Here is a 27961-nt window from a genome sequence, read left to right on the forward strand (position 1 = left end):
AAGCAGGGGAGGTATGAGGAGGGGGGACATCAGCTCCAAAGGACCCCATCTGTTATTGGCTGATTTTCCCGCCAGGGGTGGGCATGAATGGCCAGGGCACTGAGCATTCTGCTCAGCTCTGGACACATGAAGCTTCCCACTGGAAGCTGGGGCCCAAAGAGGTTAAGTACCTCCCCCAAGGTCACACAGCCCTGACATCCTGTGTCTCCACTTCCTAGTCCCAGGATCACTGGTCATTCATGGCTCCTCCCCTCCTTCCCCCAGCCCTTGACACGTGAGCAGAAATAACCAATCCCCTGGCCAAGTCTACCTTAGAGACAGGTGGTGCATGGGCACGTACAGTCTAAACACATCTGACCTAAAGCTAAACCATCACAAGTCCCACTTGGAGCCGGTGGCGTTTGCCTATAAGCCCAGCTGTGCAAGAGGGGCTGGGAAGGTGGCTCAGTGGTAGAGTGCTTGCCTGGCATGCATGAGGCCCTGGGTTCGATTCCTCAACACCACATAAGCAAAAATGAAAAAAGCCAGAAGTGACGCTGTGGCTCAAGTGGTAGAGGGCTAGCCTTGAGCTGAAGAGCTGAGGGACAGCGCCCAGGCCCAGAGTTCAATCCCATGACCGGACCCAAATAAATAACCAGCAAAAGGCTAGAAGTGGAGTTGTGGCTCAACTGGTAGAGCGCCAGCCTCGAGTGAAAAGGCTACAGGACAGCACCCAGGCCCTGAGTTCAAGCCCCAGGGTTGGAATAGAAAAGAAAGGGAGGAAGGAAGGAAAGAAAGGCAGAGAAGGGAAAGGAAAAGAAAGGCATTCTGGGTAGCTGGTGGGGACTGGAGTGATGGCAGACAGTGGGCCGAGTGGTTGGACGGGGAGGGAGCGTCAGCAGGGCTTGCCCATGAGTTGGATGTGGCGGATGAACACAGGCGTTAACTGGAGGAAGCCATTTTTGCAGTGACATCCGGGTGTCTTCACGTTGTGGCTGTGATGACTCGGGAAGGCAGAGGTTGTGGGGAAGGAGGTGGCAGCCATCAGATGATTGTCCTGGGGTTCATTTAGGGTTCTCATCAGTGGTGTGTCCGGGAGATGTTCCAGTGGAGGCGATTTTGTGGAGCTGCGGGCGTCCATGTGGGAGCCAGTGGAGGAGCGCTGAGGGCAGGAGACATGGGGAGGAGGGCTCAGGCCCCCACTTCGGCCCCCACTTCCGGCCTCCTGAGCCCTAGTAGAACAAGCCCCCCAGAGTTTCTGATCCCACTGGAGAAGCAGCGGTGTTCAGCGAGCTGACAGAGGCTGGGAGCTTCATCGCAGTCCTGGGGTCCCCCGCCACCCCCAAACAGCGTGAGGCTGATTGACAGACACCCCCTGAACTACTTCAGGGATCCGGGAACTTGGACAAGGGGCAAGAATTATGTCTGTCTGTCTGTCTGTCTTTTTCTTTCTTTCTTTCTTTCTCTCTCTCTCTCTCTCCTTTTCTTTTCTTTCTAAGCTCAAAGTCCACTTTGCATTTCCTTCGGCTGTAGACATTGAGCAGGAATAGTGTAAGCCAAGGTTTTTTTCCATCAGGAGAAATTGCTGAATTTATATATTATTCAAAAGGTTGCAAAACACTTGCAAAGACATTGTATGCTCATCCTTCCTTTGTAAGCAAGTTATTTCACCTCCCCTAGGTTTTATTATTTGATGCATTGCTAGAGAATCATGTTCAGGGGTGTGTGGGTGTGGGTGGGTGGGTGGGTGGGTGGGTGGGTGGCCTGGGGCTTGGACTCAGGGCCTGGGCACTGTCCCTAACCTTTTTTGCTCAAGGCTAATGTGAGTCACTCTACTTCCAGCTTTTTGGTGGTTCATTGGAGATTAGAGTCTCACAGACTTTCCTGCTTGGGCTGGCTTTGAACAATGATCGTCAGAACTCAGCCTCCTGAGTAGCTAAGATTACAGGCAGGAGCCACAGGTGCTCAACCCTGCATCTGATTCTCTCTTTTTTTTTTTCTTTTTCTGTGCTGGGGCTTGAACTCGGGTCTGTGTGGTGTCTCTGAGCTTTTGTGCTCAAGGCTAGTGCTCTACCACTTGAGCCACAACTCCCCTTCTGGCTTTTTTGATGATCTATCCCTTCGAGCCACAACACCATTTCTGGCTCTTTGGTGGCTCATTGGAGATGAGTCTCACAAGACTTTCCAGCCTGGGCTGGCTTTGAACTGTGATTCTCAATCTCAGCCTCCTGAGTAGCAGTGCAGCAGAGTGGCAGAGGTGGCATCTACTTCTTTTTGGTTTTTTGCCAGTCCTGGGGCTTGAACTCAGGGCCTGGGCACTGTCCCTGAGCTTCTTTCACTCAAGGCTAGCACTCTACCACTTGAGCCACAGCACCACTTCCGGCCTTCTCTGTGTATGCGGTACTGAGGAATCGAACCCAGGGCCTCACGCATGCAAGGCAAGCACTCTACCACTGAGCCACCTTCCCAGCCGTGCATCTACTTCTTTTAAACATGGTTTTCAAGTGCCATTGAACCAGTGTGGCTCCAGCCACCCTCTGTCCGCACCCACTCTCCCTCCTTTGGGGGTGAAGGGGAGCCGTGCTGGGTAAGGACTCCAGTCACGATGGCTGCTGGCAGCCGGGATGGCCATCACCCCGATCAGCCCACAGCCACACGTGCGTTCTCGCCTCCGGCTGTATCCAGCGGGGAGGAGACCTCACCCTCCGGGGATGGGGTGCGGGGGGGCTGACCCCAGCAGTGTGTTTCTTAAATCCATCAGAGGCACTGACGTAGAGGCCTACGTCACAGGCTCTAAAAGCATCGTCCTTTTTTTTTTCCTTTCTTCTGCACACAGTATGTGCCGACATGACTCAGCCACCTGCAAGGACTCTTCTAGCCCAGGGAACGAGGGAGGGAGGGAGGCAGGCAGCCAGCCAGCCAGCATGCAGATAACTGAGTCCTGGCCCCGGGGGCGGGGCTTGGGGGCAGGTGCTCAAGACAGAGCTTGCTCTTCCTTCACTTTTTTTTTCTTTGTCAGTCCTGGGGCTTGAACTCTGGGCCTGGGCGCTGTCCCTCAGCTCTTCAGCTCAAGGCGAGCACTCTACCCCTTGAGCCACAGCGCCACTTCCAGTTTTCTGGTGGTTTATTGGAGATAAGAGTCTCACGGACTTTCCTGCCTAGGCTGGCTTTGAACCTGCATCCTCAGATCTCAGCCTCCTGAGTAGCTAGAATGACAGGTGTGAGCCACCAGCACCTGGCTTCATTCACTTTTATCGTGGATGGAAGCAGGGGGCCGGGGTCCCCAACCCAAGTCCCACCCATGCCTGATCACTGCATAGGAAAATTCTGGCAAGATAAGGACCACATGGATGGCCTTGGGGTTTTTGTTGTTGTTTGGTTTTGTTTGTTTTGTTCAGGTGCTGGGGGGTTGAACTACTTTTGCTGAAGACTAGTGCTCTACCACTTTTTCAGTGATTGTTGGTAAGAGTCTCACGCAGACATTTCTTGCCCAGCCTGGCTTCGAACCTACCTTGATCCTTAGGTCTCAGCGGCCTCCAGAGTAGCTAGCATGAGCTACAAGTATAAACTCTTATGAATAGTTCTTTTTTTTTTTTTCTTTTTTCTTTTTGCCAGTCCTGGGGCCTGAACTCAGAGCCTGGACACTGTCCCTGAGCTTCTTTTGCTCAAAGCTAGCACTCTACCACTTGAGCCATAGCGCCACTTCCGGCTTTTTCTGTGTGTGTGGTGCTGAGGAATCGAACCAGGAGTCTCATGCGTACAAGGCAAGCACTCTACCACTGAGCCACCTTCCCAGCCATGTAGTTAGTTCTGAAGACATGCTGTTCCTTCTTCCTCAGGTACCTTTCCCGGCCTTCCTAGTGCAGATCCCAGACTAGTGCAGATCCCCCGGTCTCTCAGTCCTCAGTCTGTGTCACACATAGGGTCCTTACCCAGGGCGGGGCTCATGTCTGTGTTCTTTCTCTAAGCCTGGCACCATGTCTGGTACTAAGGGCTAAAAGATGACACGTCTTGCTCCTTCCTCCATTAACGGGGCACCTGCTATGACTCGGGGTGGCTAGAGAACGTATCAGGACACAGCAGACAGAACCCACCGGCCTGCAGCTTCCTTTCTAGCAGCAGGAAGCAGAAGAAACTCATGAGCGGAAATGGGTGGGCCGTGCCCAGCAGCTGGCGGGTTGGGGGGATGACAGCCAATCGCTTTTTCTGTTGTTGCTTGGTATTAGACAGGTGTTGAGGGAAGGGCTCTGGGAGGACAGGCAAACGCAGCTGTAAGGGGGAAGGCCGGAAAGCCGGGGGGGGGGGGGGGATTCAGAAGGACGGGACAGGCACTGAGGGCCCACTGAGGCAGGCCTCTTGTTCTGCAGGGGGCATGTTGCGCCAGCTCTGGCTGGGAGGGTGTGAACGCAGGTGACAGTGGGAGGGCGGGGCCAGTGGCTTCATTTTCTCCCTTGCTGTAATGAAATCCTCGAGGCGGGACACCCCAGGAAGAAATGAGGCTTCCTTAGCTCAGGTGGCATCGCGTGGCTGGAAGTCCTCCTAACACAACGACCACGGGAATCCCTCCCGAGGGCAGCTTGCGGGAGTGGGGGCCCCCTCCGGGGAGGCCCCAGCCCAGCGTGGGAACTGGGGGGGGGGGCAGACGCTAATCCACACGGGGGTCCAGGCCTTGGGGGGGTCGGCGCTGAGCTGCAGCCAGGCTGGGGATGGGGGTGAAACCATGGCTGCTGCCCTGGGCTGGGACAGGAAAAGGTGAGTTAGGGGTTCACACTGGGGCCCCTGAGATCCTGCACCCCAGGATGGGGATGGAAGGGGGGGAGGTGCCTGTGCTACCCATGGGGCTTCTGGGATGGAGGGGGGGAGGGGGGGAGGACAAAGGAAGGAGGAAGAGGGCGGGGGAGAGGGGGAGGAGAAGAAAAGGAGGGGGGGAAGGAAAGGAGGAGGGACACGGGGAGGGGGAGGAGGGAGAGGGTCTTCCGCTGACACGCCTGCCCCTGGCATGCTCCTCCCCACTCCCATGGCTGGTGATGAGCTCCTCTGCCTCTCCCCGTCCTCCCCCCCCTCCCCCGCTTCCCCGTCCTCCCCCCCTTCCCTCCCCCACGGGGGAGAGGGGTGATGTATGATCTGAGCTGAGCCCCTTGGGTCCTACCTCGTGCCACTGGCCCTGGTGGGTTCTTCACCCTGTGCCCTCGCGCTGGCTTGGCCCAGCCCCCCATGGCTGTGGTGAGGTACCCCCCCCCCCCCCACTCTGTAACTGAGAACCCCCCCACAGACGGCATTTCCTCCGTGTCATCCAGCTGGAGCTGCCACCAGCCAGGGTCCCAGCCCATCTCTCTCTCTCTCTCTCTCTCTCTCTCTCTCTCTCTCTCTCTCTCTCTCTCTCTCTCTCTCTCTCTCTCTCTCTCTCTCTCTGACCCTGGTGTCTGCTGCGTGCCTGGATCACGCAGTACCTGCAGTCCATCCCCTTCCTGACAACACCCACCTTCCTTTCCCAGGTCCCTGGCAACTTCCACGTGTCCACACACAGCGCCACCGCCCAGCCGCAGAACCCAGACATGACCCACGCCATCCACAAGCTCTCCTTTGGGGACACGCTGCAGGTGAGTGGTGGGCCTGGGGAGGGCCGCCCGGCGGAGGCTCTGCTTCATCACCTGAATCCATCTTGGGGGCCAGGTGTATATGGCTCCAGAGCCATCCCTCTCCTTTCCACGGCTCCTCCGTGGCTCTGAGCGCCTGCCAGAGTCTAGGTAGTTGTTAATATATAGAAGGTTATGTAGCTCACAGTGCGCCACTTCTGGCTTTTTTGCTGGTTGATTGGAGATAAGTCTCACGAACTTTCCCTTCCAGGCTGGCTTTGAACCACAATCCTCAGATCTCAGCCTCCTGAGTAGCTAGGATGACAGGCGTGAGCCCCCAGCACCCAGCCCTTGGGCCCGTTTTACAGGAAAGGCTCAGGGAGGCAGCAGACTTGTCCAGTATCCAGCCGCTGGCCATCCTGAAAACCCTGAGCCCCGCGCAGCCCGCTGAAAGACCCAAGTGGAGACGGGATGGGAACCCCAGAGCTGGGGACCCCATTCCTCTATGCACTGCACAAAGCAGCTGTGAAGACTCCTTGGGTTGGAGGCCAGGAGATTGAATCCCAAGCAGCCTCCTAAGGGAATTTTGTGTGACAAACCAGGTGATGCCGAGAGCCGTGGCTCACACCTGTAATCCCGGCTACTCAGGAGGCAGAGACTGCAGTTCAAAGGCAGCTTGGGCAGGAAAGCCCATGAGACTCTACCTCCGGTGAACCACCAGACAACCGGAAGTGGAGCAGTAGCTCAAGCAGTAGAGTATTAGCCTGGAGTGAAAAGGCTCAGGGACAGCACCCAAGGCCCTGAGTTCAAACCCCAGGACTGGCACCAAAAAATAAAGGGGGTGTCCAAGGATGTGCCGTGAGCTGCATTAAATGAGGTGGCACAAAGCCAGCAGACTAGGTCCTGCCCGCTACCTGCCTCACCGGCTCTGGATCTGCACATTTTTTTCCCTCTTTATTTATTTTGCTGTTGGTGGTGGGGCTTGAACTCGGGGCCTGGGCACTGTCTCTGAGCTTTTTCACTCAAGGCCAGTGCTCTACCATTTTGAGCCACAGCGCTTCTGGTTTTCTGGTGGCTCATGGGAGATTAGAGTCTCACTGAGCTGGCTTTGAACCGCGATCCTCAGATCTCAGCCTCCTGAGTAGCTAGGGTGACAGGCGTGAGCCCCAGGCTCTCCGCTTTCTGTGCAGCTTTTCTATGAGCTAAACCCCTCTGGACCCCTGTGTCACCCTTGAGGAAGGGATCCCCAGGGTGGGGAGCACCTGGCCAGCCCCCCACAGCAGGGCTGGCCTGGAGGTACCACACACCCCCATCCCCTCCCTCACCGTTCCTCTCTGCAGGTGCAGAATGTCCACGGTGCGTTCAATGCTCTTGGGGGCGCAGACAGACTCAGCTCTAACCGTAAGTACCCCAGCTCCAAGCGGCGTTTTCCCCCTGGAGTCTGCCCAGAGGAGGCACAGGGGGAGGGGAGGAGAATGTACTTAATCCCTGCCATATGGGAGGAAGAAAGTGGTCTGGGCAATATATCAGAGCTTCATAGAAGGCAGCTACTTGGGCTGGGAAGGTGGCTCAGTGGTAGAGTGCTGGTCTAGCATGCATGAAGCCCTGGGTTCGATTCCTCAGAACCACAGACAGAAAAAAGCCAGAAGTGGTGCTGTGGCTCAAGTGGTAGAGCACTCGCCTTGAGCTGAAAAGTTCAGGGACAGCGCCCAGGCCCAGAGTTCAATTCCCAGGACCGACCAAAAAAAAAGTAAAAGGCAGCCTCTGTGTGTGTGTGTTGTGTGTTGTGTGTGTGTGTGTGTGGTGTGTGCGTGCGCACGTGCATGCACTCATGCACTTGTGCCAGTCCTGGGGCTTGAACTCAGGTTCTGGGCACTGTCCCTGAGCTCTGTGCTCGAGGCTAGCACTCAACCAATGGAATCCCACTTCTGGCTTTCTGGGGGTGATTCATTGGAGATAAGAGTCTCACACACTCTTCTGTCTGGGCTGGCTTCCAATTGTGATCCTCAGATCTCAGCCTCCTGCGTAGCTAGGATGACAGGCGTGAGCCTCCGGTACCCGGCCTGTACAGATTCTAACAATCATAGTCTAGAAGTGTGATTTTGGTAAGACATTCATTCTTTCATTATGTCAAGGGGAGTCTTTGGACTCCTGATTTAAAATAAGGGTGCTGCCCCACCCGGACCCCTGAGCGAGAGACCCTTGAGGAATGAGGCCTGGGGTCTATGTTTTAGGTCTATGGTATTGAACAAGGTGTGTTGAAGTCTTCCCCAGGCTTTTAGCCCTGAGGCTCCAGGTTTTTCCCAGATTTATCCAACCGGATTCTAGAAATATTTTTCCCCTCCAGAGGAGACTCAGCAAGAGCCACAAAGAGGTAGGAAGGGATTGGGCTAGAGTCTGGAATGTTCTCTGCCCCCACCCCTCTGACAGATGAGTGTTTGAGGAAAGAGCAGATTCAAGGAGAGCAGGATTTAAACCCGCAGGCCGGCATTTCCCTGTTGCTTTCGCTCTGTGGGTTCCCTGGAAGATTCTAGAAAGGCATGGTAGAAGGTTCCTCCGCGCTTCTCAGCATCCCCCAAGGCCCACGGGAGAGTTCGGGCTTTTTCCCCACTGGGATCCGGCAGCGCTGGGCCGATCTTCGGTCAATCAGCCTGGTGTTCAGTTCCCGTTACTTCACACTTATCAGAGGCTGATTCATGGATTCCTGGCCCATTCATGGCTTTGTCCAGTCATTGTTCCATGCGTCCATTCATTCAAGAAGCATTTGCGACTGTCCACGCCGTACCAGGCCCCGTGCAGGGCTTTGTGGACAGGGTGGTGAGTAAGGCCCAGTTCCTGCGTCCCCCCCCCCCCCCCCATTCATTCTGGAAGGGAGATGAGCTGCTCCAGGATGGAGGGGGAGTGTGGGTCACTCTGCCAAAGGGGAAAGCAATGGATCACAGATCTCCGCAGTTCTTCCCACCGATGGATGAGCTCCTCTTTAACACTGAAAGCCTCAGGGCGCCTGGAGCTCACACCCATTATCCTAGCTATACTGGAGGCTTGGGGCATGAGAATTGAGGTTCAAAGCCAGCCTAGGGGAGGAAAGTCTGTGAGACTATCTCCAATGAACCAGAAAAAAACATTCCCCCTCCCCCCCCCCCCCCCCCCCCCCCGAAATTGGAAGTGTGGCTCAAGTGGTACAAAGCTAGCTTTGAATAAAAAAACTAAGGGAGAAGGTGAGGCCTTGAGTTCAAGCCCCATACAATAGAACTGACAGCCAGTTTGTCTTAAAAGTAATGGCTACTTTCTGGGCACTGGTGGCTCACACCTGCCATCCTAGTTACTCAGGAGACGGAGATCTCAGGGTAGGAAAGTCTCTTGAGACCCTTTTATCTTCACTCAACATGGAAAAGAAGCCAGAAGTGGTGCTGTGGCTCAAGTGGTTGAGTGCTAACCTTGAGCAAAAGAAGCTCAGGGGTTGGGCTGGGAATGTGGCCTAGTGGTAGAGTGCTTTCCTTGCATGCGTGAAGCCCTGGGTTCAATTCCTCAGTACCACATACACAGGAAAAAGCCAGAAGTAGCCCTGTGGCTCAAGGGGTAGAGTGCTAGCCTTGAGCAAAAGCAGCTCAGGGACAGTGCCCAGGCCCTGAGTTCAAATCCCAGGACTGGTGCACACAGACACAGATACAGACACACACACACACACATATACACACACAAAAAAAACTAATGCTACTCAATCCTCAGAATGAAAGGGGATCTTTCTCAAATGCCTTTCTTGCCAGAAGTTGAGGCTCAGCTTTTCCTAGGAGATCTTTCATAATTCCACCTATCCACACATACTAGCAATGCCTTTCTCCTACCCTTTTTCAGTAGCTTAGGTTGTCTGGTTTTTTGTTGGTGGTGGTGGTGGTTGGTGGGGTTTGAATTCAGAGCATGAGCGCTGGGCCTCTTTGTGCTCAAGGCTAGTGCTCTACCACTTGAGCCACAGCTCCACTTCTGATTTTGGAGTGGTTCATTGGCATTAACAGTCTCACAGGGACTTTTCTGCCCAGGCTGGCTTTGAACCATGAGCCTCAGATCTCAGTCTCCTGAGTAACTAGGATGACAGGCGTGAGCCACTGGCGCCTGGCTGTGGTTTTTTATTTTTTATTTTTTGCCTTTTTCTTTTCGTTTTCTTTTTCTCCCCTCACACTCACGGTTTTGCCTTGGTGATAGACATTTGGGTTATTTCCAGAGTTGTAATAATTCTGTACATGCGGGAGGAAATTCTCGGTCACTGGCGGGGAGAAGTTGAAGATGGATCATCTTTGCTGGTGAAAATGGGAGCAGGCGCCCCCATGCCATGCCTGTGGGCGGGGCCAGGCCCATCTTCTCCCGCCTCTTCCTGTGCCCTTTCCACAGCTCTGGCCTCCCACGACTACATCTTGAAGATCGTGCCCACGGTGTATGAAGACAAGAGTGGCAAGCAGCGGTACTCCTACCAGTATACGGTGGCCAACAAGGTGGGTGCGCCAGGCCTGGGCTGTGCAGCTGCGCCCCCTGCTGGCAGAGGACGAGAGGACAAGAGCAGTTTCTGTCCGGCCTTGACAAAATGAAGTATCTGATCCTTGCTGTTTAGGATAGCAACAGAATCCAGGGGAGAAAAATCTAACCAGGAGTTGAGGGTGTGAGCTGTGTAAGCAAAAGCAGCCAAGAGCCAGAAGCCATGCATTTGAGAAAGATCCCATTTCATTCTGAGGATAGTTTGAGTAGCATTAGTGTGTGTGTGTGTGTATGTGTGTGTGTGTGTGTGTGTGTGTGTATGTGTGTGTGCGCGTGTGCCAGTCCTGGGGTTTGAACTCAGGGCCTGGGCATTGTCCCTGAGCCTTTTTTGCTCAAGGCTAGCACTCTACCCCTTGAGCCACAAAACCACTAATGGCCTTTTCTGTGTATGTGGTACTGAGGAATCGAACCCAGGGCTTCATGCATGCTTGGCAAGCACTCTACCACTAAGCCACATTCCCAGCCCAACCCCTGAGCTTCTTTTGCTCAAGGTTAGCACTCTACCACTAAATTACTCAGGTGGCTGAGATCTGAGAATTGAAGTTCAAATCCAGTCAGAGCAGGAAAGTCTGTGAGACTCATGTCCACCAAGAAGCAGGAAGTAGAGCTGTGGCTCAACTGGCAGAGCACCAATCTTGAGCAAAAAAAAAAGCCCAGGGAGAGTGCGAGGTTCTGAGTTCAAGGCCCAATGGCTCACGCCTGTCATCCTAGCTACACAGGAGGCTGAGATCTGAGAATGAGAGTTGAGAGCCAGCCCAGACAGAAAAGTCCATGAGATTCTTATCTCCAGTGAATCATCAGAAAACCAGGAGTGGTGCTGTGGCTCAAAGTGGTAGGATGCCAGCCTTGAGCACAAAGAGGCTCAGGGACACTGCCCGGGTTCAGAGGTCAAGCCCTGCAAACAACATCAGCAGTAAAAGAAAAAAAAAAAAAAAAAGAGCTACTACTGGCACAAAATAACTGAATAAATGAATGAGCAAATAAATAAGATGGCTGTCCAATGAGACGATGCTTTAAAAAAATGCTGAGCCCAGAAAGGAAGATAGAGTGACACTTAATATTACTGCTATTAATTCATGCTTTCTTTGTCCATAGTCACCCTACCCTCCGCTCTCCTAGAGAAAGCTAAGCTGAGCATTCTTCCCCCAAGGCCCTAGAGAGCCGGGGCAGGCCCCCGTCTGCCCTGTAAGCAAAAAGCAGCGATCAGATCTCAGCATTGTCCCTGAGAGCAACCTGAGCTGGCCCAGGCCCAGCCCTTGGGGCTGGGGTACCCCAGTGTGGGTCTCCCCTTATTGGAGAAAAGGGACAGTAGACTAGAGGGAGCTCCCAGAAGTTCTCAGACTGGACAGGGGCTACTGGTCATCATTTCTGACCCGTGAGGACAGAGACTAACGCATGGACACACTCTTCAGCCCCTCTACTCATTCCCACGTGGCTTTTGTGCTTATCCTGGCATGCACGCATGCGCGAGTGCAGGCACACAAGCACATACGTAGCCAGCACTCATACGCATGTGCAGCTACAAAGCACGCACGCATGCGCACATGCTGCGCGCAGGGCGCCACACAAACACGCATGCGCACACCGCCGCACGGGCAGGGCTCTTGGCGTATCCGTCCTGTGAAGCTCAGAATGTCCCTTCCGCATTGGCCATTCACGGCCCCGGTCTGCACCCCGGGTCCCTCTGTCAAAATGCACCCTGTCGCAGCGTTAGGGACAGTGATATGCTTGCCTTTTCTGGGGAAGCCATCACCCCCAGAAAGCCAGACCCAGGAGGCGCTGACAGAATGGCCATTGTGCAGCCCACGAGTTATGGGGGGGGGGGGGTACCTCTACTATCAGATGCAGCCTGAGATTCTGACACTGCTTCCGGGTCACGGGGTCAACTTGTCCATAGCAGAGTGGGTCCAAGATGTCCCCAGTGTGTTACCCAAAGAGCTGCTGGTGGCAGAATCCGAAGGGGGTGGGGTGAGGGAGAAGGTCCCCTCCTCCCTGGGCCGCCTGGGCCCCCCCTACTTTCCAGAAGGCCTGGGCCCCGGTTTCTGGCTCTCATGTCCCCTCCTTTCCTCTGTTCCAGGAGTATGTCGCCTATAGCCACACTGGGCGCATCATCCCGGCGATCTGGTTCCGCTACGACCTCAGCCCCATCACGGTCAAGTACACGGAGCGAAGACAGCCCGTGTACAGGTTCATCACCACGGTCAGTGCCCGGGGCCCGCCTGGCCTTGTTAACCCCCAGCCTGCGCCGCCGGGCCCCTGGGATGCTGGGAAATAGGACAAGAAAGACATCAGTGTCCAGGGTGTTTCTCCCGCATCTTATTTTCCAGGTTGGGGCAGTGCCACTAAGTGCATTCATCTCCTGAAGCACACCTTGGCTTTCTCCAGTTACTTTATTACGTGTGTGTGTGTCCAGTATTTGGGGCTTAAACTCCGGATCTGTCACTCTCACTTGGCTTTTTCGTTCAAGGCTGGCGCTCTACCACTTGAGCCACAGCGCCACTTCCGGCTTTTTTCTTTTTGCTTATGTGGTGCTGAGGAATCGAACCCAGGGCCTCAGGCATGCAAGGCAAGCGCTCTACCACTGAGCCACCTTCCCAGCCCCCCACCCAGTAGCTTTAAAAAATATATGGAAATTACTCTTAGCAAGATATATTCTTTTCTGTGTTTCTTTGGCAGTAAACATTTGTCATATTTTTTTTTTTTTCTGTCTTTCTCTATCTGTGACTGCTGTGTATACCTTGTCTGGTTTTCTCTGGGGCAGCTTTGAGAACCTGTCAGTTTTCTTTTTTTTCTTTTACTTTTTTGTTGATCCTGAGGCTTGAACTCTGGGCCTGGGCACTGTCCCTGAGCTCATCAGCTCAAGGCGAGCGCTCTACTACTTGAACCACAGCACCACTTCTGGTTTTCTGGTGGTTCATTGGACATAAGAGTCTCTCAGACTTCCTATTTGGGCTGGCTTTGAAGTGCGATCCTCAGATCTCTACCTCCTGAGTAGCTAGGATTACAGGTGTGAGCCACCAGCGCCTGGCTTGGATTCATACTGTTGGTTGTTGTTGGTGGTGGTGGTCTTGGGGCTTGAACTTGGGGCCTGGGCGCTGTCCCTGAGCTCTTTTTGCTCAAGGTTAGCACTCTATTACATGGAGCCACAGCACCAGTTCTGGCTTTCTTTGTGGTTCATTGGAGATAAGAGTCTCACAGACTCTCCTGCCCAGGCTGGCTTTGAACCTCCATCCTTAGGTCTCAGCCTCCTGAGTAGCTAGGATTACACGTGTGTGAGCCACCAGTGCTCAGCTCCCACGCCATTTTTCTGATTTGGAAAGTGGAGGCCTAGGGCATATATCCCAATGGAGCCAGACCACCAAGACAAAGAACGTGAGAGAAAGGGATTCATTAAGAGAAAAATCAAGTTGGGGGTGATACCTCATTCCTAGAATCCTAACTACTTAGACTAGGAGTTATTCCACAGACCCCTAAAGCCAAGGGTTTATGAGCAAATGATTTTCCCCAAGATCCCCCAGGCCAGCCCATCCCAGGGGTTTCTGGGAGCTGATTCCCTGTCATTCTCTTTATGTGGCTTAGCTACAAATAGCTGCCCCAGTGCTTCCGGCCGGGCAGGTGCGGCCTGAGCCATCTTGGGGACAGAATCTTCCTGGCCCGGGCCTCCCCGTGGGGTGAGGGTCCCTCCCTCTCCCACGTCCTGTCCCGTTGGCCCCCGTGTGGAACGCATCTTCAGCCCCAGAGCGTTGGGGTTCACTTGGCAGATGGTGGAGGAATGAAGCCACGTCACGTACCCAACGGTTGATGCTCTGTAGAAATTCCCATTCTAGAAACTTCCATGGGCCAAACCCTGTACTTGGGCAAGATTCGAAAAAGGAGCACCAAAGGACTGCCATGCTCTATAGTAGGGGTGGGGGGGGTCCAAAAAAAGCCCCCCCCACCTAAGTCCTTGTCTGGGAAGCTCCCCCAAAAGAAGGTGGTGAGGCCAGAGAAGGGGGGGGGTCCCAGACCCACTGAAAGGGACGGGGATGTCCACGTGGAGGTCCTCCAGCCTCCTTCCGTAGAGGCTGGCCTCCCTAACCAGCCAAGGTCAGCCATTGACCTTGGAGGAGCTGGAGATTTCCCCAAAGCCACCCGGGAGGACCCCCTCTCCCACCCAGGGACCAAACACCCCATGACTCCTTTAGCTCCCCCCCCCCTTTTTTTTTTTTTTTTTTTTTGTTTTTTTGGTCCCCAAACCAGTCCCACCATCTCCACCCCATCCAACGTGCGCCCACCGCGGCTCAAGAAACCTTCCATCATTATGGGCTAGATTTCCTGAACCACCGCCCCGCCCCTTTGTTGCTATGGCAATGGGAGGAGGGGGAGAGGGGGGGGTGCAGAGACAGCCGGCTGCCCCGACAGATGGCCTCATTGTGAAGTTACAAAGCCCCTTGTCACACAAGGACAGCAGATGTAGAGATGACACTGGCACCAAGACACGCGCGTGTGTGCGTGCGTGCGTGCGTGTGTGCGTGTGTGGGGGGGGGCAGGGCACAGAGGGAGAGCGGGGCTGGGCCTTGACCACAGGAACCTGCAGCTGGCCCCCCCCCCCACTTTTCTCTTTTTATAAAGTCAACACTTGCGTGCAGAGCTCTGAGTGGGGGGTCCTCCACAAATAGCCTTTGGGGGGGTGGGGGCTGCGGATGGAAGAGAGGGCTTAAGCCGGGTGTGGTCATGTGGCACCCGAGCGGCTGGGAATGCGCTGTGGGTGGGCTGGGGACAAACCTGTCAGGTGTGGGCTCCGCACAGAGTACGTCCTAAGTATGGGGGACCTCACCAGGGCACCCCTCCTGAAGGATTCCGGGGTGTGCAGCCTGAGCAAATGCCTCCCCCCCCCACACCCAAAACCCGCAAGCAGCGTAACGGTCCCCTCTGCGTACCCAGCATGCCTTGCCCCTGTGCAGACTTTATACTTTACGCTCCGCCAGGAAATTGCTCCTCCAAAGAAATCGGGAGATTATAAGTGACAACAGGCAAGTGCCAGCCGCTCTTGCTCTCTCTCTCACACACACACGCACACACACACGCACACACGCACACATTTGTCCCCAGCCACTTGATCGCAACTCCTGTTTTGAGATCTCCCTCAAGTGGGTGGTGGTGACAGATGGCCGGCTTCACACGTGTGTCGTCTTTCTCGGCTTGCGTGATGGGTTTTATTCTGGGGGAAGTCGCCAGGTGCCAAAATTGGGGTGGGCCGGCTGTGGCAATTGCTGCCCACCAAAAGTACAGCATATCAAGTGATAGGATTCTCCCATTGAAAGCGGCCCAGAAGCTAGTGGGTGTTTTTGTTGCTGGTGTTTTCCTGCCAGTACTAGGGCTCGAACTCAGGACCTGGGTACCATCCCTGAGCGTTTCCATTCAACACTAGCACTTGACCACTTGAACCACAGCTCCACGTCTGGCTTTTTGCTGGTTCATTGGACATAAAAGTCTCATGGACTCTCCTGCCTGGGTTGGCTTTGAACTGTGATCCTCAGATCTCAGCCTCCTGAGTAGCTAGGGTTACAGGCATATGCCCATGAGACTTTTTTTTTTACTGGTCCTGGGGCTTGAACTCAGGGCCTGCACACTGTCCATGAGCCTCTTTGTGCTCAAGGCTAGCACTTTCTACCACAGCACCACTTCCTGTTATCTGGTGGTTCATTGGAGATAAGAGTTTCACAGACTTTCCTGCTATAGCTGACTTTAACCACGATCCTCAAATCTCAGCCTCCTGGGTAGCTGCACCGGTTCTTCCTTGATAAACTCTGAGGAGGAGATCCCTTGTTTCAGGAGCTAGCATGCCATGTTCACCTCTGCTCACAGAAGTGAGGAAGCGGATATTGTAACTGGCAGGGCTCCTCACACAAGGAGAGGCAGGAAGGGGAGGGTTCAGGCTGTGATGGAAGGGGCAGAGGCTGAATTGCAAGAGCAGACCCGCCACTGACTCTCAGGCCTGGGTTTGAAGACCCCTGTATCCTTAGTAGCCATGTTACCTTGGACAAGCCAATTCCTCCCTCAGTCTGGCTCCTGATCACAAGGATTGAATGAAAACACGGAGGAAAATGCCATCCCAAATCTGCACATAATAGATGCTCAATAAAGCTGGAGCTCTCCAAGGAGCAGAGAGGGGTGGCCACTGAAGACATCGTGGCTCATGCCTGTGATCCCAGCTACTCAGGAGGCTGAGATCTGAGGATTGTGCTTCAAAGCCAGCCTTGGCAGGGGAAAACACATACACACAACTGCGAATCAGCAAAAAGCTGGAAGCAGAGCTGTGGTTCAAGTGGTAGACCACCAGCCTGGAGCAAAAGGAAACTGGGGGACAGCACCCAGGCCCGAGTTCAAGCCCTAGGAGCCTCACAACACACACACACACACACACACACACACACACACACACACACGGCTAGTGATAGAGATGATGGATATACTAGGTGGAGATCAGCACCCCATCCCTCTCCTGCCCCCCCCCCAGCTCTCTCTGGGGGCCCCATCTTCGGCCTCCCTCCCACCCCTGCCTCTCTTTCTTTGGGGTGTTCTCATTCATGGCTCCAGCCTGTCTGCCTCCGCCGGTGTCTGATGAGACTGACTTCATTATTTATTTCTCTGACTCTGCCTTTTCCACAAACCCCGAACGCCACTCTGCAGTTCCTGGTACTCAGGGTCCCTCCGGCCGGCTGGGCTGCCAGTCCCGCGGCCCTCCCCCACCCTGTGTTGTAGAAGGGGGGGGGGAAACTGAGGCTCAGAGGCAGCCAAGGGTCATGGAGTATTCAGCTTGGAGGCCACTCTGCCCTGCCCATCATGGTGTTTCTGATCCTTCTTTTTCTCATGTGTGTGTCGGTCCTGGGGCTTGAACTCAGGACCTAGGCACCGATTCCTTCGCCTTTTCACACAAGGCAGGTCCTTAGCCATTGAGCCACAGCTCCACTTTTGACTTTTTGCTGGTTCATTGGAGCTTAGAGTCTCACAGACTTTCCTGCCTGGCCTGGGCTTTTGACCCTTGATCCTCAAGATTTAGCCTTCTAAACAGCTGGGATTACAGGCGTGAGCACTGGTGCCCGGCCTTGCCTGGTGCTTGATGCACAGAATGAGGATGTCTGGGAAGATTCTTGGGCTGGTGGAAAACACTAGAAACTAGGTCTCTATCTAGTGTGTTCCCCCAAACACCTCTTTCTCTGTTCTAACAACTTCGAGGGCCATAGTTAAAGCCTAATAATTCAGGCTGGGGTTGTAGCTGAGAAATAAAGTACTTGCCTGATAAACCCAAGACTTCCCAGCATGGCAGAAAACAAACCACCAACTCCCCAAAACCCTGCAGCCGGGCACTGGGACTCAACACCTTTGTCATCCTAGCTACTCAGGAGGCTGAGATCTGAAGATGGAGGTTCAAAGCCAGCCCGGGCAAGAAAGCTCATGAGACTCTTATCTCCAATAAACCACCGAAACAAAAAGCCAGAAGTGGAGCTGTGGTTCCACTGGTAGCACAACTCATCTCAAGCAAAGAAAGTTCAGGGACAGCACCCAGGCCCCGAGTTCAAGCCCCAGGACTCGTGCCAAGACAAAAGAAAAACACTAGCTGATCTTCTGTGAAGTGCTGTGGAAGGAAGTGACTGGATCATTCTGGAAGGAACCTAATTGATGAGTCTGGGATGAATGCAAATTAAATGTGCTCCTCTCCAGACGGGCTGGAGCCTGCGGATGGAGCTGTGCTGCTCTTCACCCTGACGCTGTGGCTGCTGGCCGGGGTTGTAGGCCCTGCCTGGGGTCTCTTCCTGCCTCAGTGCTCCGCTTTTTCTCATCCCCTAACAAAAAGCTCCCCCGCCCCACCCCCACCCTAGCTTGACCAGAGGACAGGCCTTGTCCCTGAGGGGTGGGGAATAAACCTTACAGTATTTTATTTGTCGGTCGTGGGGCTTGAACTCTGGGCCTGGGCGCTGTCCCTCAGCTCTTCAGCTCAAGGCGAGCGCTCTACCACTTGAGCCACAGCCCCACTTCCGGTTTGCTGATGGTTCGTTGGAGGTAAGAGTGTCACAGGGACTTTCCTGCCCTGGCTGGCTTTGCATGGTGATCCTCAGATCTCAGCCTCCTGAGTAGCTAGGATGACAGGTGTGAGCCACTGGTGCCTGGCTCCATGATACTTTTTAATCTCTCAAGCAAGCAAAAAGCCAGGATGGGAGGCGTGGTTCAAGTGGTAGAGCACCAGCCTTAAGTGAAAAAGCGAAGGGAGAGCATGAGGCCCCAAGTTCAAGCTCCCCCCTCCATACGTACAAATAAGGAAACTGAGGCACATGGATGAGAGGGCTGTAAGCCAATCTCTGAAAGACTGCAAAGCCACCGTGTCGTAGCACCTCCTGGGCGCTTAGGAAAAACAGGATGTGGGGGCTGGGAATGTGGCTTAGTGGTAGAGTGCTTGCCTAGCATGCATGAAGCCCTGGGTTCGATTCCTCAGTACCACAGACACAGAAAAAGCTGGAAATGGAGCTCTGGCTCAAGTGGTAGAATGCTAGCCTTGAGCCAAAGAAGCTCAGGGACAGCGCCCAGGCCCTGAGTTCAAGCCCCAGAACTGGCACAGAAAAGAAAAGAAAAACAAGATGTGTGTGGTTTGGAACTCTGCAGTTCCACCCATCAATGGGGTCTTAGAATAAATATCCCCAGAATAAGGAAATGGTACTATCAGGAAACCTGGGAGCAGAGATGTCTTTGGATGGGGTTTGCTAGGATTGGAGTTTGCCAGGATTTACCCCCTATACACACATTTCCATACACAATCCACCCGAAGCCAGTCCCTTCAACAGACTCCCACCTGTAATCCCAGCTACTCAACAGCCTGAGATTGGAAAGTCATGGTCCAGAGTCAGCCTAGGTAGGAAAGTCCATGAGACCCTTATCTCCATTTAACCAGCAGAAAGCGGGGAGTATAGGTATGGTTCAAGTGGTAAAGCACCAACCTTGACCTAAGAGGGACAGTATCCAGGCCCTGAGTTCCAGCCCCAGGACTGGCAAAAATAACAGATTCAGGAGCTCACCACAAAGGGTCTGCTTAACCTTACAGCTAATTGTAACTCCTCTCTGTGATTAGGCCCGTTCCCGGGGCCTCAGTTTCCCCACAGGATGGGTTTTCTTGTATACCTCCATACTGAAGCTCTTCCCTCCACCCCCGGGTCAGCTCTATGAAAAGACATTTTCCTCCTGGGTGCCAGGTGTTCCTGAGTTACAACCACGTGTTGCACGCTTTGTGGAGATGAATACAGATGCGTGTGTGGCTATTTTTATTATTTTTTTGCTTTGCTGCCCTTCAGTCACATTTTCCTCTCCTCTGATCTAAGCCCTAAAAGCATTTTGTGGTATAAAAATCGCCCATCATCTGATCCATGTCTCCCGAAATAAACCCGCCCCCCCTCACCTTTCTTTGCAGAGTACGCCTGAGTCATGTCCCCTCCTCCAGCCCCCCCCCCCCAAGTCTCTCCACTCCCCCCCGGGGTGGGGGTGAGAAAGTGCACCAACCTCTTGGGTTTGTTATTACTGGAATGCCAGCTGCTCTACTTAGGAGCCATGGACACAGACGGGCTCTGTCCCGGCCTGGGCCTTCCCCGCCTCCGCCTGAGCTCATCGCATGAAAATATCCGGGCTAAATGCCAGCTCGCCTGCCCTGCCCTGCCCTGCCCTCTTGTCTCTGCCATGTCTCCTGGCACCCAGGAGCGATCTGGGAAGGCCCCAACACCTTTCCCACCCTTCCGGTGGTGGCATGTCTGTCGCTGTCCCCCTCTGCGTCTCAAGACTTTCCTGAGTTCAAATCCCAGCTCTGTTCCTTACTTCATGGCTTTGGGAAGTGTTTCCCTACCCGTAAAATGGAGCTAATAGCCCCCTTCCTGCAGAATCAGGGAATCAAAGGATATTGGGGGTAATTTATTCCACTGAGGATCATTATTAGGTTTTAGGTTTTTGTCTGTCATGGGGGCTTGAACTCAGGGCCTAGGTGCTGTCCCTGAAGTCCCTCAAGACTAGCACTGTGCCACTTAGAGCCACAGCTCCACTTCCAGTTTTCTGGTGGTTGATTGGAGATAAGTCTCATGAACTTTTCCTGCCCAGGCTGGATTCGAACCCAGATCCTCAGCTCTCAGCCCCGAGTAGCTAGGATGACAGGCGTGAGCCACCAGGGCCCGGCTCGTACGTACTTCATTAGTAGTAGGTTCATCAACAAGAGCTGGTGTGTGTGTGTGTGTGTGTCAGGCAGTGTCAGTCCTGGGGCTTGAACTCAGGGCCTGAGCGCTCTCCTTTAGCTTTCCACTCAAGCCTGGTGCGCTTCCACTTGCGCCACGCCTCCACTTCCGATTTTCTGGTGGTTCCTTGGAGATCAGAGTCTCAGACTTTCCTGCCCAGGTTGGCTTGAACTCTGATCCTCAGAGCTCAGCCTCCTGCGTGGCTAGGCTGACGGGCGTCCAGTTGACAAGTGGCTTTGAGTCCTAGAACACTGGGTACCCTGTTGGTGACCAGGGGGCATGCGCAGTGGGTACGATGTGGATTAGCGTGTCCACGGGGCATGCGCAGTGGGTATGATGGGGTTAGCGTGTCCACGGGGCATGCGCGGTGGGTATGATGGGGATTAGCGTGTCCACGCGGGCATGCGCGGTGGGTATGATGGGGCCCGGGGTGTCCACGGAGCATGCGCGGTGGGTATGATGGGGGTTAGCGTGTCCACGCAGGCATGCGCGGTGGGTATGATGGGGGTTAGCGTGTCCACCGGGGCATGCGCGGTGGGTATGATGGAGTTAGCGTGTCCACGCGGGCATGCGCGGTGGGTATGATGGGGTTAGCGTGTCCACCGGGGCATGCGCGGTGGGTATGATGGGGTTAGCGTGTCCACGCGGGCATGCGCGGTGGGTATGATGGGGTTAGCGTGTCCACGCGGGCATGCGCGGTGGGTATGATGGGGTTAGCGTGTCCACGCAGGCATGCGCACTGGGTATGATGGGGGTTAGCGTGTCCACGCGGGCATGCGCGGTGGGTATGATGGGGTTAGCGTGTCCACGGGGCATGCGCGGTGGGTATGATGGGGCCCGGGGTGTCCACGCGGGCATGCGCAGTGGGTATGACGGGTGAAGCTGCAGCCGGGTGCCTGCCCCAGCCGTGACCTTTGCCCCTGCCCTCCCCGCCCCCCGTAGATCTGCGCCATCATCGGGGGCACCTTCACCGTGGCCGGCATTCTGGACTCGTGCATCTTCACAGCCTCGGAGGCCTGGAAGAAGATCCAGCTGGGCAAAATGCATTGACCTGCCCCCCGCCTCTGCTGACAGCGGCCTCGATCACCTGCCCGGAGCCCCGGGGCGCCCTTTCCCCTGGGGCACCCCCGTGCCAGGGGCGGGCCCGGCCGCGCTCCCGCAGCCCCCCATGTCGGGACCCAGCGATCGCGCCCCGGGGACCCGCGGCCCGAGGCTCCCCAGCCCCCCCATGTCGGGACCCAGCGATCGCGCCCCGGGGACCCGCGGCCCGAGACACCCCAGCCCAGCCCCCCATGTCGGGACCCAGCGATCGCGCCCTGGGGACCCGAGGCTCCCCAGCCCCCCCCCCCCCCCCCCCCCCCCCCGGGCATCTCCTGTTAATCTTCCTAACGCCAGTGCTGGGGCTTGAACTCGGAGCCCGGGCGCTGTGCCGCCGGGGCCACACCTCCACGCCCGGGGGTTCTGCTGGTTCCTTGGAGATAAAAGGAGGCTCACGGCCTGACCTTCCCAGCCTGGCCTCCGACCCCGGGCCTCTCCGCCCTCAGCCTCCCTCCTCCGGACCCCCACCAACGTGCCTCGGCCTCTGTGCATTTCCTGGGGGAGAAGCTGCTCCGGCTAACCAGGACGCCCCCCGCCCCCCCTCCCCTGCTCCCCCCGGCCCCCTCCCCCCGCCCCCCGCCCCGCCCCCCTCCTCCTGCAGGGCGCGCAGCTGGCTGTGGCATCTCCGTCCCGGGGTTCCCCCCAGGCCCAGCCCCTCGGGGGCGGCCGCAGCGCCCCCCCCCCCCCCCCCCGCGTGCTCCCCATCTGACCCCCGCTCTCCTGTGTCCCCCACACCCCTCCTTTTCCTGCCAGTCCTGGGGCTCGAACCCAGCGCCCGGCGCTGGCCCTGAGCCTCTTGGGCCTGAGCCACAGCCCCCTCCCGGCGGTTCCTTGGCGATCAGGGTCTCGCAGACTTCTCCCGCCCAGGCTGGCTTTGAACCGCGATCCTCACGGCGCAGCCTCCCGAGTCGCTGGGACTCAGGCGCCCGACTTCCTCCCTGTTTTATTCTGTCTGTTGTCCGGGAAGGGAAAGCCAGTGGCCCAGGCGTGAGCTCCATCCCGGGGGTCTTAACCGCGCTCTCCACCCCGCCGATCTCTACTATGGTGATTATTTCCTTCTTCTGCTTATATCAAGGTGTTTTGCATACTTTTGTAACGAAGGGGAGCTCATCTACAGCCTGCGCTCGAGGCTTCTGCCATCCGTCACTTTGGGCTCCGAAGGGCTTTGCGTTTTGCATAGGAGTTCCTTGACGTGGGTCACTAGTGGCCGGGTGAGGCCGGGGGCGGGCAGGGGCGGGCCGGGGGCGGGCAGCGTGGGCCCCCCCACTTGAGTTGACATCCATGTGAATGCATTACAATAAAATTCATTTTTTTAACCCGAGGACACAGGAGTAATTGTCCATCTTCTATGGACCTGTTGCTAATATTAAGGGAAAAAAAAAAATACATGTTTTAGATCTTTCCCCACTTGTTGAATTCAAATCGATTATTAAAAAGGCTGATTTTCAGAAGCAATACTGTTGTGAGTCTTGTCTGCTTTGATTGGGGCTTGGGTGTCTGAGACTCAATTGAGTGAGAGTAGGATTTGTTTTATTGTTTTGCCCGTTGTGGGGCTTGAACTCAGGGCCTGGGCACTGACTGACCCTGAGCTCTGTGCTCAAGGCGAGCGCTCTACCACTTGAGCCACAGTGCCACTTCTGGTTTTTTGAATATTTAAGTGGAGATAATTGTCTTACAGGGACTTTTCTGCCACAGCTGGCTTCAAACTGTGATCCTTAGATCTCAGCCTCCTGAGTAGCTAGGATCACAGGTGTGAGCCACCGGCGCCTGGCTGAGAATACAATTTAAATCCAGAGGTCCTTGTTGGAAGTGTGGAAAGATTAACTAGAAACAGAATTGTGAAGAAGTCAGGTGCTGGCGGCTCACGCCTGTCATCCTAGCTACTCAGGAGGCTGAGATCTGAGGATGACAGTTCAAAGCCAGCCCGGACAAAAAAAAAGTTCTCCACAGTCTTATCTCCAATCAATGTCACAGAAAAAGTCAAGTGGAGTTGTGGCTCAAGTGGTAGAGCACTAGCCTTGATGAATAAAAGCAACTTGGAGACAGTGCCCAGGCCCTGACTGAGTTCAGGCTCCAGGACTGGCTACAAAGGAAGAAAAAAAAAATATGAAAGAAAGAAAAAAAAGAAAAGGGAAGAAAGAAGGAAGGAAGGAGACTCTTAGCTGTCAAAAAGCCAGAAGCAGTGTGGTCACCCAAGTGGAAAAGTACCTTTTTTTCTTTTTGGCCAGCTGTGGGGCTTGAACTCAGGGCGCTGTCCCTCAGCTCTTCAGCTCAAGGCGAGCGCTCTACCACTTGAGCCACAACACCGCTTCTGCTCTTCTGGTGGTTTATTGGAGGTAAGAGTTTCACCGACAGGCTGGGAAGGTGGCTCAGTGGTAGAGTGCTTCGCCTTGCATGCCTGAGGCCCTGGGTTCGATTCCTCAGCACCACATAAGCAAAAAGAAAAAAGCTGGAAGTGGCGCTGTGGCTCAAGTGGTAGAGCGCTAGCCTTGAGCTGAAGAGCTGAGGGACAGCGCCCAGGCCCAGAGTTCAGACCCCACGACCAGATCCCCCCCCCCCCCCAAAAAAAAAAAAGAGTTTCACTGACTTTCCTGCCCAGGCTGGCTTTGAACCGTGATCCTCAGATCTCAGCCTCCTGAGTAGCTAGAAGGGACAGGCGTGAGCCACCAGCACCTAGCTGGAGAGCACCATCTTGAGAAGCTCAGGGACAGCATTCAGGCCCTGAGTTCAAGTCCTAGGACCAGAGAGAGGGAGGGAGGGAGAAAAGAAACTGGTTCTTGATCACTAGATTATGTTGGAGTTCTATTTAGATTTTATTCTAGAAGCCCTACAGTCACCAAGAGTCTCCCATTGTCCAGGGCTGAAGGCGTGTGGCTCAGAGCTAGAACCTCTACTTCTCGTACCACACAAAAGCTGCCTCTTAAATTCCCAGAGGTATCAGCTTTGGTAGCAGATACTGTCATCCATCCAGGAATGCAAGAGGCGACAAATGTCGAGCGGATATTCACAAAAGATCCTTTCCCTGCGAGCAGCTGCCTCCTGCCACTTCGGTAGTGATGAGATCATTTAATTCAGTATATCAAATTCTCTGCATGCCAGGGACATCTCTCTCTCCCTCCCTCCCTCCCTTCATTCCATCCATCTCTCCTTCCTTCTTCCATTTCTTCTTTCTTTTCTTTCTCCGTTGCCTATAATTGAGGCTTAAACTCAGGCCGATCTCACTGGTTTTTTTGTTTTTTTTTTTAATTTTTTGGTTTGGGATCTTTTTTAAAATTTCCTTATTGAGATTAATTATTATATAAACGTCACAATATTGTGGGATAGTGATATTTAGCTAAAGTCACAAACACATTTTCACCTTCATAAGGCAAAGTGTCATTATCATGGTCTATAAAGTTTGTGAATTCTACGAGCTTTGACAATGCAATGATTTCTTCCACATCAGGAGATTATTACATTTCTTTCCTTTTGCTTAGTGTCAGCTGCTCCCTCTTTACCTCCCATTCCCTCCCTCCCATCGCTACCCATGAGTTGTTAAGTTCGTTTTCACCGATGTCCAGTGCAGCTGATCCCCAGTGCAGCTGATCCCCAGTGCAGCTGATCCCCAGTGCAGCTGATCCCCAGTGCAGCTGATCTCCTCTGTTGATGTTTTCCCTCTTTTTCCCTCTGATTCTGTGCCCTCCTCGCATGTATATTCCATATGTAGGGTCAAGAATATAGAGTCATCTAAAAACTACATGGCAAATTAAGAAGAGGGTCTTTGTTTCTTGAGGCCTATTTACCTTGTCATATCTCATTGGGTTTTGAATTTAACATCTGTATATCAGGGAGACCATGTGCCGTTTGTGTCTCTCATCTTGGCTTATTTCTCGCAACATGATTTGTTCTAGCTCCATTCATTTCCCTACGAATGCCATTCTTTTGTCCTTTCTAATGGCTGCGTAATATTCCATTGTATATAGGTACCACAATTTATGGATCCATTCATCTGTAGGGGGACATCAGGGTTGTTGTTTTTTTCTTTTTTTGGTTGGTTGTGGGGCTTGAACTCTGGGCCTGGGCGCTGTCCCTCAGCTCTTCAACTCAAGGCGAGCGCTCTACCACTTGAGCCACAGTGACACTTCAGCCTCTGAGTAAGTAGGATTACAAATGTGAGCTAACTGGCTCACAGCCTTGTTTTTCTTACAGAAAGATGTTACTGAGCTGCTTTTGCTCAAAGCTAGTGCACTACCACTTGAGCCACAGTACCACTGCTGGCTTTTTCTGTTTAATGTGGTGCTGAGGAATCAAACCCAGGGCTTCATGCATGCAAGGCAAGCACTCTACCACTGCGCCACCTTCCAGCCACATTCCTTAAGAGGAAGAAACAGACTTAAGAACTTTCCTGGTCACACAGATAATGGGGGGTAAATAATTACAACCCTTGTCTACTTGACTTAAGGTTATCACACCTGTGCTAAAAAGGAAAAACCCTGTGTGTGTGTGTTTATCAGAGCATTTGAGGCTTTCTTTTTTCCTCTAAAACAAATTTATAACCAGGCATTTGTCCCTCACGCCTATAATCCTAGCTACTCAGGCAGAGATCTGAGGATCAGGGTTCAAAGCCAACCTAGGTAGGCAACCTGTTAAGACTCTTGATGAACCACCAAAAATCAGGAAGTGGAGATGTGTATCAAATGGTAGAGAGCCAGCCTTGAACAAAAAAGCTAAGCAAGGACATGGGTCCCTGAGTTCAAGCCCCAGTACCAGCACTGGCACACACACACATCCATACATGCATAATTGAGTGAATGAATGAATGAGCAATCCTGTGAGGAGCTGTGCGCGTGCGCAGGTGAGTAGGTGAAGAGCCCCGAAGTTAATGGATGTATTCACCAGAGGTAAGCGTCCCTGTTAACTATTGCTTCAACAGCTCTGCCTCAGTTTACCTACTTGCCCCATGGCTGGAGATAACAGGCGCGCTAGAGATAACGAACCAGGCCCTAAAGAGGGCTGGAGGCCCATTTCCTCCCCTCTCCTCCCTCGCCCGCCCCACGGTACCCACGGAGGGGGCCCTGCCCCGTGGTGGGCTTCTCTTCTGCAGCCTTTTCCCGCCCTGGGCGCGCGCACGGTGTCGTAAGTGCGACCTGCCACCAGGTGGCGCTGGCGCCTGCAGCAATTTTCCCGGGAGCGGGGAGGGGAGCTGTGGCGCTGGGGGCTGGACCCTGGAGGGGCGTGGCCGGGGAGCCGGGTGGGCGGGGCCAAGGAGCCTTCGGGCGGGGCCGGGGAGCCGGGTGGGCGTGGCCGGGGAGCCGGGTGGACGTGGCCGGGGAGTCGGGTGGGCGTGGCCGGGGAGCCGGGTGGACGTGGGGGGGAGTCTGGTGGGCGGGGGCCGGGGAGCCGGGTGGGCGGGGCCAAGGAGCCTGTGGGCGGGGCAGAGGAGCCGGGTGGACGTGGGGGGGGAGTCGGGTGGGCGGGGCAGAGGAGCCGGGTGGACGTGGGGGGGGGAGTCGGGTGGGCGGGGCAGAGGAGCCGGGTGGACGTGTGGGGGGGAGTCTGGTGGGCGGGGCCGGGGAGCCAGTGGGCGGGGCCGGGGAGCCGGATGGGGGGGCCGAGGAGCCGGGTGGACGTGGGGGGGAGTCTGGTGGGCGGGGCCGGGGAGCCAGCGGGCGGGCGGGGCAGAGGAGCCGGGTGGGCGTAGTCGAGAAGCCGGGTGGGCGGGGCCGGGGAGCCGGATGGGGGGCCGGGGAGCGGGGTGGGCGTGGTCGAGGAGTCTGGTGGGCGGGGCCGGTGGGCGGGGCTGGCAGGTAGCTAGCCTGACAGGTGGGAGCCACCAGCACCTGATGTGTATACATATATATGGTTACGTGCAAATAGGATGCCATTTTCTTTTCGGGCTTGAGCGTCTATGGATTTTGACATGCGGGGAACGGGCTCTGGGATCAGTTCCCCCCGGAAACCCAACCTCTACCTCTTTTGTGAAGGACTAACAGCAAAGCAAAGCTTGGGCTAGGTGAGGGACTATTGCCACAGCGCTTATTAAAAGGGCATCAGGCGGGGAGGCTGAGATCTGAGGATCGAGGTTCAAAGCCAGCCCAGGCAGACAAGTCCACGAGACTCTGATCTCCAATGAACCACCAGAAAACCGGGAGTGGCGCTGTGCTCCAGGGCTAGAGCGCTCGGCTTGAGCAGAATAGCTGAGGGACGGCGCCCAGGCCCCGAGTTCAAGACCCAGGACCAACAAAATGAAAGGAAAGGAAGGAAGAAGAGGGAGGGAGAAAAAAGAGCCCTGCGTGGCGGGTGGGGTGGGTCGATGAGGTTGAGGCAGGGCCTTTGCACGCTGGAGGCTTTGGGTTACGTCCCCAGCGCCCCCAGATCAGCAGGCGTCGGTTTGCAGGCTTTGCTCAAGCAGATCTTCAGTCCCCGGATCCCAGCTCCTGGGGTGGCGAGCACGGCCCCTCCGCCTTGGAGGAATGGGCGCTGCGATCCCACCGCAGGCCGCCGGGGGCGCCATTCCGCTTCCCTCCCTCAGGCACGGGGCGCTAGCATCTTTCTGCG

The 27961-nt window shown here is 55.0% G+C and overlaps 1 protein-coding gene across 2 annotated transcripts in view; it reads left to right on the forward strand.

Moving 5' to 3' along the window:
- Ergic1 (endoplasmic reticulum-golgi intermediate compartment 1) overlaps positions 1-21669 on the forward strand; it is a 60617-nt gene extending 38948 nt beyond the window's left edge. The window contains exons 6-10 of one of the 2 annotated variants that reach the window (XM_042670075.1): positions 5475-5579; positions 6896-6956; positions 9942-10042; positions 12160-12282; positions 21269-21669. In XM_042670075.1, coding sequence (XP_042526009.1) covers positions 5475-5579; positions 6896-6956; positions 9942-10042; positions 12160-12282; positions 21269-21376 — 498 coding nt within the window. In that variant the 3' untranslated portion in view covers positions 21377-21669. Of the gene's footprint in view, positions 1-5474; positions 5580-6895; positions 6957-9941; positions 10043-12159; positions 12283-12409; positions 12543-21268 lie in introns of those variants that run through there. The other variant, XM_042670076.1, reaches the window with a different exon arrangement.
- The last annotated feature ends 6292 nt before the right edge of the window (positions 21670-27961 follow it).

The sequence above is a fragment of the Dipodomys spectabilis genome, unplaced genomic scaffold, assembly GCF_019054845.1.
Source record: "Dipodomys spectabilis isolate Male_0828 unplaced genomic scaffold, ASM1905484v1 ptg000517l, whole genome shotgun sequence".
NCBI classification, from domain to species: domain Eukaryota; kingdom Metazoa; phylum Chordata; class Mammalia; order Rodentia; family Heteromyidae; genus Dipodomys; species Dipodomys spectabilis.